A 12,618-nucleotide genomic window follows, 5' to 3' on the forward strand; every position below is an offset into this window, starting at 1 on the left:
TCTCTTTGCCCCAAAAGATAATCAATATTTAGAGAACCAGAAGAGAGAAAAGATCTTAGCATATTACGGGTCATTCTAATGTACAGAACTTCACAGAGAGTTAATCTAACGTCGAAATAAGCAGAACTAAAGCATTATTATTATTTTTAAAGTATTTTCTAATTTTTATTTTCCTACATATTTAATTGCATTTAAACACATAAGTGCTTTAAGGGTCTCTGGAAGATGACAATTAGTTATTATTAAGATTTCCCACAGAGGGAAGACGACTAGAAGAATATGTCAAAAACCACATAAAATTTTCACACGACATAAACTAAAAAAAATCTTTTAGACTTGACAACAAAGCACCTATACCAGTAATGTAATAATACAGTTTGCGGAACTGTCTTTTAACACAGGACCTGGTCAATACCAACTGCTAACACAAGTAGTTGGGGCAAATTAAAGGCATAGCTTATGTAATTGCATGTAAAATGCACTCCTTTGATGTCAGAAACACATGTCCCAAGCAATGAAGCAGCTAAATGACTCAAACTTCCTGTATCAATTTAAGATACTTAGATGGTTCCTTTAGTTTTGGAGTATAATACCAGGAAAAGAAACATAAACTGACAGTCATACCTCATACATCAGTAAGGCTGATCTCAAAAAGTCCTTAGCACATTGTTTTAGATTTTTATTAATACATCTTAATCAACATGCTAAATGGTTCTCTTTAAACGAAGTAAAACTGAAAAAATATTTTGCAGTTTTCACCAACAAATACTAGAGGGAATCCATTGGGTATGTATGACTTTTTTGTTTGACAGATAACTTCACATTAAGCAACTTCAAATTCTGATTTAGACAATCATTTAAACTGGTTTATCTTGGAATTTGGCATTAACAATTTGAAGAAAAATTTAAACTGAATTTTATAAAGCAGGCTCCTCAAAAACCTGAATTACATATCTGCTTCTCTCTACTCAGAAATTCTCATTTATTATACAAGGAGAATAAATGCCTTTTAATTAATTTTAAACTTTATATTATTTTTATTATCTAAAGTATTCATAATCAGGTTTAACTTTGGACTGCACTTAAATATTCTTTAAAAAAGAAATCTCATCAGCACCAACATTTCTGATTAATATAAAAGAATAGATTTTATAAGTGACAATATTTTGTTGCTGAATTATCAAATATTTCTGTTGACTCTAAAAACTTTAAATAGTATTGAAAGCAGTTCTTTTAAAATACTTATGACTTTGTCACAAGATATAAAAGCTAACAAAATAGATTGGAGGATATAAGGTAGGCCAGAAATCTCTGTTCAAGTAGAAGTTTTAGGAAATTTGTTCCTCTTATAGCAGAAAAGATCTATGACCATTACCATCAGGTATCACATATAAAAACAGGAAAAAGGAAATACCCACCTAGCTTTGCCTCAGATGTGTCCATCTCCCATTTGCTTTTCGGAATGTAACCCTAAATCGTACACAGAGAGAAGCTCGAAGGGTTAGAAAGAGACACATACATGCATATCACGTTTGAACTGGAAAAGCATTAAAACTGGGAATGGATTCAGTTTCCACTGACTAGCTGTAAATACATCCTTAGGGGAAACACAATCTCATTATCTTTGAAGAAACTAAATGATCAAATTCACCAAACTGCACTGTCCACATTTCGGAGTAGTCACTCCAGAATAGTATCATGAAGGCGCTCTGAGGCAGCTACAGTTCAGGACTCACAACTGTAGTCTGAACAACAGCTGTATAGCAAATATGATAAGAACATACAGGTAGTTACTGTGCTAATATTAATATTATTCAGAGTATCAGATAATTTGTAATACTAGCTAGGTTATCTTCTAAATATAACTGCTATTATCAACTGATAGTAGCCATAAGGTCCAAAAAGTGTTCTTCAAGATAGTTACTTTATATTTCAGTAATTTCAAGTACTCAAAAGAAAGGAAAAGAATTGGTAGCACTTAACCCAATTACCCGATTAGGAAGTTCAACTTCATTTTAAAATGACTCAATTCATTTACCAGTTAGAGCATACAAAGGCTACTTTTACTGAATCAAATTCAGAACATTTTTATTAGTTGAAAACTAGATTATTATTTCTGATGTTTTTAAAAATTATGTTATCCTATTACATGCAAAACCAGAAATCTACACTGGTAACTTACATCTTACATTTCATAAAATAACTGGGTGGCTTATTTCAAACTCACTCCCAAAAGATTTTCAAATTTCCCAATGTGCCTATTGAGCTATGCAGTAATCATTTCTGTTTATTCACCTAGCAAGTATATGCTTTTACCATGTGATTTATCATGATTCCCCTTTACCTTCATTTAGACTGTTTTCCATTAGATCTAACATACAGAAATGTAAATATTGGAATCTAGTAAATAGGACAGATTCATCAAAAGTGTCAGCATCTTCTTTTATGAATCAATCTATCTCTCTACTGTTGGTAATGTTCAAGTTCATGAAACAAACTGACACACAGGTAAAGTAAATCACAAAGCATTTTGAAGATTTCATGATGATAGCTTCTGTGTGAGAGTTTACTAGAGCATAATCGTATGGGTTTCATACATTTCTAGTCTATCAGCCAGAACTAATAATTCAATTTCAACTTACTAGATAGTATTTTGGATTATAAATTATATATTTTCCAAATACATTTTTTAGAACAAACCAAGACAAAGCTATGCTGAAGTGATAGTGCTAAAAGTACCGAAGACAAGTTACATCTTAAAAATCATCTGAAAACTAAGCATCACTGGAATAATATATTTATAAATTTTATCTACTTAGGTTCACTGAAGCACTAAAGGCGGCAAACTATCATACCAATGATCCCCTACAAAGGATTATCTTTACCAGCAAAACTTTGGATTTCACCCAGCTATATTAATAAGTGCAGAGTGGAAAATGCAAGGTTTACTGATAATTCCATTTAAATGGTCTGAGTGGTTGGTGTGAAACTTGCTCTTAACCCTTGGTTAATATATTCTCCAAGAATCTTTTACTCTCGGAATAGACTCCAATAGTAAAAGATTTCAATTCTGCATCTTTGAATGGGTTAAGAGAAGTTTTATAATCAAGTTAGGCAAACAAGTGTATTCATTCCCCACTAATGGAATCATCCTGTTCTTCCTTTAAACTATATTATCCTCCCATTGCTTGAAATTGTAGGCCACTTGGAAATAAAGCAGATAATCCAGCAGGGTAGAATTCTAAGGCTTCCTTGCCATGACTCTGACATAAAAATATAGTATTACAGTGTGTTTCATTTTAAAAAAGTAATAGTACATTCAGTTAAAGTTCCCAAGTTTTGACCTACACCTAAGCAAGTCAGATGTTACGAACCGTATCTTGAACTGAAATCTCCACAATAGAAAGACGGAGCTTCAGAAAGCTAAAACATTATAGACTTCTCACATAGTCAGTTTCTAGTACACACGCTGCAAATGGCTAAAGAAGTCATTAGCCATATTCCAGAAGAGCGTGGACCTTGTAGTGAATATCCTGCCTAAATTTTAAATTATGTATGCCAAAATACAACTTAAGAAAAATAGATTTTAAAAAAACACATACTGAGACTCAAATGCCATTAACTTTAAAACTTATTTTTTAATCCACATTTGAAATCTTGGAATGTAGAGGTTGACACCATCTTTATATAAACACAGTTTTTATCAAGAGTCCTCTATATCACACACGGGTTCGATGGGACCACTCCCTGGAGATTCTGTATACTCTAGGGGGTAGGAATCAGAGTTCTCATTTTGTACATTTTCAAAGGAATATGATGAGCAATTTTAGCAAGGGCTCAAGTATTAAATAAACCGAGTAATATTCTGGATTTAAAATGCAACACTATTCCAAGGCATTGCTAATCTCTGTACTTCAGCAAACACTGAAAAGTCAACGTAACTCTATAGGTCGCATATTCTTGAATGACAGGGAAAGGCAAACGTCTCTACAGAGGTGTGATCGAAAGCATTTTACATTAGGTACCCAGAAACTTTAAACTCACACTACGTAAGCCTCTAATCAGCCTAAGCAAAATCCATTGCCTACACAGTCATTTAATTTTTCCCTGTCACTTAGGATAAAATGCGCAAGAACAAATCTAGCAGCCAGTGGCAACCCTCTGCCTCCCCATTCAGTAAGTTCTTCTGCCTCAGTTGACAGAACTAAATTTGGAGATCTTGTAGCAAAGAAGAGACAATCATGCCTATGTTGGGTAGGCTGTGCCACATATCTGCTGGAATGTAAGAATGCCCTTTCATATGTAATTATTTTCTTAAAAGGTATACTCCCCTAAAACCACCCACAAATAGATGAGTACAAGAGTAAGTTTCTTAGCACTCTGTTAAAACTTTCTTTTAACACCACAGTAGAGGGTTCTTTTGGTCTGGGGAAAAAGAAAGAGTATCCAAAAGTCTCCTTGAAGATGATTATGGAAACTTATACCGCTAAAGTGTATATCAACAGTGGTTGTCTGACCACAGATCTGAATTTAAACCTTCTTTAAGAATTTTAATAAAGAGACACTGTTCAAAGTGGTTGGTCTGTCTCCTACCAGTTCGCTTTCCTCTTCCTCTGCATCTTTCTTTTCTTCTTTCTGTTCTTCGATATTTGCATCAAAATCTTCCATCTCTACCTATACCAACCATTAAAAAAAAAAAAAAAGACTGAGTTAACATTTAGCAAAATGTTGACTCCTTCATTGAGATCTGGAATGAACACAGCAGCCTAGAGCAAGACAGGCTCACTGTTACATACCAAGTAATTTTTAATACCCTAAAGTTTGAAACAGAACTGATAAAAGACAGGATATTGTTGCCTTTAATTTTCCTTGAATATCCATCTGTATAATTCCCTGTAAAGTTAAGTGCTAAGTAGATGGTTACCTATTTTGAATGCCTATGGATTACTAGAATTTTCTTTTAAAAATCTTTAACAAATATTTTTCCAATCAGATAAAAACATGTCCATGATTCAAATTTCAAAATATAAGAAACAGTATACTGAAAAGTCGGATGATATTGGCTTGGCCCAGAGTGGTAGCAATGCAAGTAAGCAGATGAGTTAGAGAGGTCATTAAAAGGTAAAACTGACTAAACTTTCTTGACTACATGACAGGTTTGAACACCGGTATAAGGGCAGAGTAAAGAGTCAGGCCTGGGCACGGTGGCTCATGCCTATAATCCCAGCACTTTGGGAAGCTGGGGCAGGAGGATCGCTTGAGTCTAGGAGTTCAAGACCAGACTGGGCAACATAGTGAGGCCCCATCTCTAAAAAAATAAAATAAAAAATTAGCTGGGCACGGTAGCATGCGCCTGTACTCTCAGCTACTCAGGAGGCTGAGGTGAGAGGATCATTTGAACCCAGGAGTTGAGGTAGCAATGAGCTATGATCATGCCACTGCACTCCAGCCAGGGTAACAGAGTCAGACTCTGTCTCAACAATGATAAAAGAATCAGGGATAACTTCCAGAGTACTGGTTTCAGCAATCAAGTGGTTAGGGTTCTAATTACTAAAACAGAGACTACTAAATGAAAAACAGGTTTGTACAAACTACATTTTGGATAGGTTGAGTTTGAGGTATACTAAGATAACATATATTTTTTGTAGTGAATTTGGAAAATAACAGTAAAAAGAATATTATAAAAATCACCTATACTCCCTCCATTCAGAAATATTACCGTTAAGATAGTCATATAATTCAGTCTAGACTTTATAACATTAATGGCACATAAGTGACAATCTAAGCTACTAGAAAGATTCAGATGATCTATACAGAGGGTACAAAATAAAAACAGAGCCTAGGATGGAGCCCTAAGGGGGCCCTTTTAAAGACTGAGTAGCAAGAGAAGCCAGTGAAAGAGACTGAAAAGAGATAGCCAAAAAAGTAAAAGGAAAACCAGAAGAATGTGAATTCACAAAAGCCAAGAGAAAAATATGTTTTTTAAGAAGGTGGGCATGGTCAACTATATTACATTTGGCTGCAAAATTAATCAATAGGGGAAATAAGAACTGTTCACTGTCACGGAAATTATTAGTGAGAGGGTTGCCAGACAATGTTAGTGGCAGAAGCCAGAAAGAAATAGGTTGAGGAATGGCATGGGAATTAAAATCACATAAAAGAACAATGATGGCTGGGCATGGTAGCTCACGTCTGTAATCCCAGCACTTTGGGAGGCTGAGGGGGGCAGATTACTTGAGGCCAGGAGTTCAAGACCGGCCTGGCCAACATGGTGAAACCCCGTCTCTACTAAAAATACAAAAATTAGCCAGGCATGGTGGCGCATGCCTGTAGTTCCAGCTACTCAGGATGCTGAGGCAGGAGAATCACCTGAACCCGGAGGTGGAGGTTGCAGTGAGCCGAGATTATGCCACTGCACTACAGTCTGGGTGACAGAGTGAGACTCCACCTCAAAAAAAAAAAAAAAAAAGGACAATATTGAGTATTAAGAGGTCAAACAAAACAGAAACCTACAACTGGTAAAAATAGAAAATTTCTCCTTCCATCAAATTAATAATTGATTCAGGCAAGAATTACCAATGAATGAAAATCTGTTGGGGAAAAGATGTTAAGAGTATCTCCCTACAGTTTACTTATCACAAAGAGAAAAAGGTAGAAAAATTTGATGGATACCACCTTAACCAAGTAATCAGTGCTTAAATCACTAACAATGAGATAAATTAATACCATATGACTCCTGATGTGACACACTGAGAGGGCACAGTATCATTTATGCAGCATTCCTGCTAATGTTTAACCTGAACCTAAGCATGTGGAAACAAACAGACAAATTCAAATTAAGGGGCATTCTACAAAACAAGCTTATACTCTTCATAAATTACTTATCTTTCATGACAATGACAAGGCTGAGAAACTATATTTTATATTAAAGGATTGAATCTTGGATTTTTGAAAATTTCTATAAATCATGTCATAGGGACAACTGGTGAAATGTGAATATAAACTATATGTGAGATAATTCAAGAAATTTAATTCAGGAAATTTATATTACCTAATATAGTATTTTATTGATACTAAATTTCCTGCATTTGATAACTGTTATCAAATCAAAAGAGAATGTCCTTGTTCTTACAAGATATCTGCTGATGTATTTAAGGGTGAAGGTTTACGAGATCTGCAACTTAATTCTCAAATGGTTCCACAAAAATAGTGACATCATTAACAAGAATGTTAATAAAAATATATGCATACAGAGAAAAATGTGGCAAAATATTAACTGTGATCTCAACGAAAGGCATACCAGTAGGTGTTCTTGTATTAATACTACTTATGTAACTTTTCTGTAGGTTTTAAGTTTTTCAAAGTAAAAAGGTGAAAAAGTAATGTCACTTTGCATTGCATTTGAACCAAGGGATACTTACCTCTTCAATAGCAGCATCTTGCAGCAAAGAACGAATATCTAGACGCATCATGTGACGAGGTGCAGTTTCCCAGTGATCAGCCATCTATTGAAAAATTCAGATGGTCGAGTTATCTCTGGAAACTACTCAAACACCAAGCAAGCATCCAAGATAAACAACATTTAACAATATTTTAAAATACTGTTAAATATTAATTAAATATTTAATTATTAAATATTAATTTAATATTGTAAAGTCTAACAGGCTAATTTCTTTTCTTTTGAGACAGAATCTCGGTCTGTCACCCAGGCCGGAGTACAGTGGCGCCAACATGGCTCACTGTAGCCTTGACATGGTGGGCTCAAGTGATCTTCCCACTTCAGCCTCCCCAGTAGTTGGGACCACAGGCACATGACACCATGCCCAGCTAATTTTTGTATTTTTTTGTAGAGACAGGGTTTCGCCATGTTGCCCAGGTTGGTCTCAAACTCCCAGGCTCAAGCGATCCGCCCACCTCAGCCTCCCAAAGTGCTGGGATTACAGGCCTGAGCCACTGCGCCAGGCCATAACAGGCTAATTTCAAGAAGAGCTAGGAAAAGAAACAAAGGAAGAGAAACATTTACTAAAGCAGATCGGAAAGTTGTTATGAAAAAAAAGGAGATAAACAAGAGCTTCCAGACAAGAGTGTTGGTACAGATAATATGAGGTTTAGAGTACAGTCACACATCACTTAGCAATGGGCATACATTATGAGGAATGGGTCATTAGGCAATTTTGTCACTGTGTGAACAGCACAGAGTATACTTACACAAACCTAGATGATAAAGCCTACTGCACATCTAGGTTACAAACTTGTACAGCATGTTAATGTACTGAATACTGTAGGCAACTGCAACACAATGAAGCATTTGTGTATTTAAACATATCCAAACACAGAAAAAGTACAATAAAAATACATTATTATAATCTTATGGGACCACAATATATATGCAGTCCTTCCTTAACCAAAACATCATTATGTTGTGCATGATGGTACTCTATTATTCTATGTTTCTTAAAATCACCTTATTTATTTCTTTAAGCTTTCTTCCATGAATATTTCTCTTGCCACAAGTCTGGTTATCTGCACTCATTTCAGCCAAATATACCTAAGCAAGAATGAATAATAATTAGGCAAAGATATATAACATTTACATGACAACACAAAGTACTTTAAAGTTCTTTAAGTTTCTACCTCAAATCCCTTGGTTTTTGCTGCACTCCAAAACTGGTCAAAGTGCCTAACTCTGTCATTGATGGCATCCAGGATGATAAAGGGAAAAAAGCCATCATCCAGAGTCTTTTTGAAAGTTTTGAACATGCTGGTGCGGTAAGTCTCCTCCATCTCAGCTTCATATTCATATTCCATTACCTAAGGTCCCCCAAAAGAGATATGGAATTAGCAAAAGCAAAGAATCATCCTAAATCTTTTCCTCAGTTAGCATTTGGATAGAGATTACTTTGTAGTCTTTCCTTCACAGCCAAGTACTAAAGTACTGTGTTCAGAAAAGAGAGAGGTCCTTGCCCTTAAAAAAGCCACACTTCTCCCCAAACACATTTTCCTTTAAACACTATTAATGAATCAGAATGAGATCTGACATAAATACCATACCTTCTTTTTCACTTTCTTTCCAGAATCTGGATCTTTTTCTTCTTTTTCCACTTCAGTGATGAAGTAATCATCCAGGCTTAGAACTCTGGGTGCAGGTCCTCCAAATTCTACCTCTTTATCCTAAGAATCATATAGTCAAGAATGTTAAAACGAATTTATGGAATAAATTAGTTAATTATCACATCAAAGTTCCCTTCTGTGGCCAAATAATATACAATCTTCTGGTGGTTTCAAATCAAGCCGAGGCAAAATGTTTCTCTGAGTAGATAAAAATATATATGGACAACATCTACCACATAGGCCAACTCTAGTGGATCAAATGGAAGACAATTCTACTGGTATTATGTTGCCTGCTATTAATAAGAAGGCAAGTGACTACTAACACAAGCAACTGATTTTTCAGCTTCCCCATACTCACTCGAATAAGTTTTGCAACATGTGTCTTTCCACTGCCAGGTAATCCTCTCATTATAACAACAATCTGAAACAGAATAGACCAAAAAAAAAAAATCACTCAGAGAAAAGTTTCTGCAACGAGATAATAGTTAACAATGACCTACCATTTTCCAGGATAGACTATACAATAGGCCATGAAACAAACCTTAATAAATTTGAAAGGATAGAAATAATACAAAGTATGTTTTTGGACCAAGTGGAATGAAATTGGAAATTAATAGTAAGAATATGTTAGAGAAACTCACAAATATGTGAAAATTAAACAACATACTCGACCGGGCGCAGTGGCTCAAGCCTGTAATCCCAGCACTTTGGGAGGCCGAGACGGGCGGATCATGAGGTCAGGAGATCGAGACCATCCTGGCTAACACGGTGAAACCCCGTCTCTACTAAAAAATACAAAAAAACTAGCCGGGCGAGGTGGCGGGCACCTGTAGTCCCAGCTACTCCGGAGGCTGAGGCAGGAGAATGGCATAAACCCGGGAGGCGGAGCTTGCAGTGAGCTGAGATCCGGCCACTGCACTCCAGCCTGGGTGGCAGAGCAAGACTCAGTCTCAAAAAAAAAAAAAAAGAAACAGAGGAAAGAAACAATAAAGATTAAAGCAGAAGTTAATAAAATAGAAAACAGAAAAAAGAAAAAATCAATAAAACCAAACAGTGGCAGTGGTTCTTTAAAAAGACCAACTTTGGCAAGACGCGGTGGCTCATGCCTGTAATCCCAGCACTTTGGGAGGACGAGGCAGGCGGATCACGAGCTTAGGAGATTGAGGCCATCCTGGCTAACATGGTGAAATCCCCTCTCTACTAAAAATACAAAAAATTAGCCAGGCGTGGTGGCGGATGCCTGTAGCCCCAGCTACTAAGAAGGCTGAGGCAGGAGAATGGCATGAACCCGGGAGGTGGAGCTTGCAGTGAGTCGAGATTGCACCACTGCACTCCAAAAAGAGTTGGTCTTTTTTTTTTTTTTGAGATGGAGTCTTGCTCTGTCACTGAGGCTGGAGTGCAGTGGTGCAATCTTGGCTCTTCGCAACCTCTGCCTCCCAGGTTTGAGCGATTCTAATGCCTCAGCCTCCCAAGCAGCTGGGATTACAGGTGCCTGCCACCACACCCAGCTAATTTTTGTGTTTTTAGTAGAGATGGGGTTTCACCATGTTGTGCAGGCTGGTCTTGAACTCCTGGTCTCAAGTGATCCACCCACCTCAGCCTTCCAAAGTGCTGGAATGACAGGCGTGAGCCACCACGCCTGGCTAAGACCAACAAAATTGATGAACTCTTACCTAAACTGAATAGAAAAAAAAGAAGATTCAAATTACCAGAATCAGAAATGAAAGCTGGGCTCAGCAGCGTGTGCCTATAATCCCAGTTCCTCAGGAGGCTGAGGTAGGAGGGTCACTTGAGCCCAGGAGTGCAACCCCAGCCTGGGCAACAGTGAGACTCCGCCTCAAATAAAAAAGAAATGAAAGAGGGGACATTACTATCAACCTTACAGAAATAAAAAAAGATTACAAAGGAATACTATGAACAATTGTATGCCAACAAATTAAGTAATTTAGGTGAAACAGACAAATTCCTGGAAAGACGTAGACTACTAAAATTTACTCAAGAACAAATAAACAATCTGAATAGACCTATAACAAGTGAAGAATCTAAGACAGTAATTTTAAAAAACTACCCACAAAGAAAAGCCCAAGCCTGGATGACTTCATCACTGAATTCACCAAACATTTAAATACCAACTCTTCACAAAGTCTTCAAAAACATAGAATACGAAGGAATAATTTCTAACTTACTTTATGAGGCCAGCATTCCACCAAACCACATACAGACAAGAAAACTACAATATCTCCTATGAATATGGATAAAAAAAATCCTCAACAACATATTAGCAAGCTGAATCCAGCAACATATAAAAATTATTACACACCATGACCAAGTGGGATTTATCCCAGGAATGCAAGTTAACGTATGAAATCAATTAATGTAACACATCATATCAACAGGCTAAAAACCAAAATCACATGATCATCTCAACTGACACAAAAAAAGCATTCAACAAATCCAATATCCTCTTATGATAAAAACATTCCACAAACTAGGAATAGAAGGGAACTTTCTCAACCTAATAAAGCACATCTACAAAAAAATTCCACACTAATGGTGAAAGATTGTATGTTTTCTCTGTAAGATCAGAAACAGGACAAGAATGTCTACTCTTGCCATGTTTATTCAACACTGCACTGGAGGTTCTAGCCAGGGCAATTAGGCAATAAATAAAAGGCATTCAATTGAGAAAGAAAGACGTAAAAGTATATTTGCAGATGCCATGATCTTACATGTAGAAAACCTTAAGAATCCACTAAAAATCTACTAAAAGTAATAAATGAATTCAGTGGTATTGCAGGATACAAGATGAATAATCAAGAATAAACCATATTTCCATATATTTGCAATAAACAATCCCAAAATGAAATTAAGCCATCAATAATAACTTTACAACAGGGTACTATGTTCACTACTTGGGTGACAGGCTCTTTAGAAACCCAAACTCCAGGCCAGGCGCAGTGGCTCAAGCCTGTAATCCCAGCACTTTGGGAGGCCGAGACGGGCAGATGACGAGGTCAGGAGATCAAGACCATCCTGGCTAACACGGTGAAACCCCGTCTCTACTAAAAAATACAAAAAACTAGCCGGGCAAGGTGGCAGGCGCCTGTAGTCCCAGCTACTCGGGAGGCTGAGGCAGGAGAATGGTGTAAACCCAGGAGGCGGAGCTTGCAGTGAGCTGAGATCTGGCCACTACACTCCAGCCTAGGCGACAGAGCAAGACTCTGTCTCAAAAAAAAAAAAAAAGAACCCCAAACTCCAGCATTACACAAAATACCCGTGTAATGAACCTGCACATGTATCCTGAATCCATAATTAAAAAATAAATAAATAAATGTGAATGTATTAAACAATCCAACCAAAAGGCAGAGATTGTCAGACTGTATTAAAAAACATGATCCGTTGTATCCTAGAGTCAGAAATAGGAATCTGAATTTCTAGAGTGATTAGGGAGTTACCCTTGCAGGGATGGTGAAAAAATGTCAGAAATAAACGGAACCTGACTGGAAA

At 36.7% G+C, this 12,618-nt stretch overlaps 1 protein-coding gene across 4 annotated transcripts in view; it reads right to left on the reverse strand.

The window, feature by feature from the left end:
• The window catches only part of YLPM1 (YLP motif containing 1), a 74,887-nt gene that overhangs the window by 10,722 nt on the left and 51,547 nt on the right, over positions 1 to 12,618 (reverse strand). For 3 of the 4 annotated variants that reach the window (XM_033187423.1, XM_033187425.1, XM_033187424.1), the window contains 7 exons: positions 9,470 to 9,532; positions 9,052 to 9,171; positions 8,635 to 8,811; positions 8,465 to 8,548; positions 7,422 to 7,505; positions 4,594 to 4,674; positions 1,419 to 1,470 (listed from right to left, as the gene is read on the reverse strand). In XM_033187423.1, the coding sequence (XP_033043314.1) occupies positions 1,419 to 1,470; positions 4,594 to 4,674; positions 7,422 to 7,505; positions 8,465 to 8,548; positions 8,635 to 8,811; positions 9,052 to 9,171; positions 9,470 to 9,532 (661 nt within the window). The remainder of the gene's footprint in view (positions 1 to 1,418; positions 1,471 to 4,593; positions 4,675 to 7,421; positions 7,506 to 8,464; positions 8,549 to 8,634; positions 8,812 to 9,051; positions 9,172 to 9,469; positions 9,533 to 12,618) is intronic. The other variant, XR_004431505.1, reaches the window with a different exon arrangement.

Source organism: Trachypithecus francoisi, unplaced genomic scaffold, assembly GCF_009764315.1.
Source record: "Trachypithecus francoisi isolate TF-2019V2 unplaced genomic scaffold, Tfra_2.0 Lachesis_group3, whole genome shotgun sequence".
Classification (NCBI taxonomy): domain Eukaryota; kingdom Metazoa; phylum Chordata; class Mammalia; order Primates; family Cercopithecidae; genus Trachypithecus; species Trachypithecus francoisi.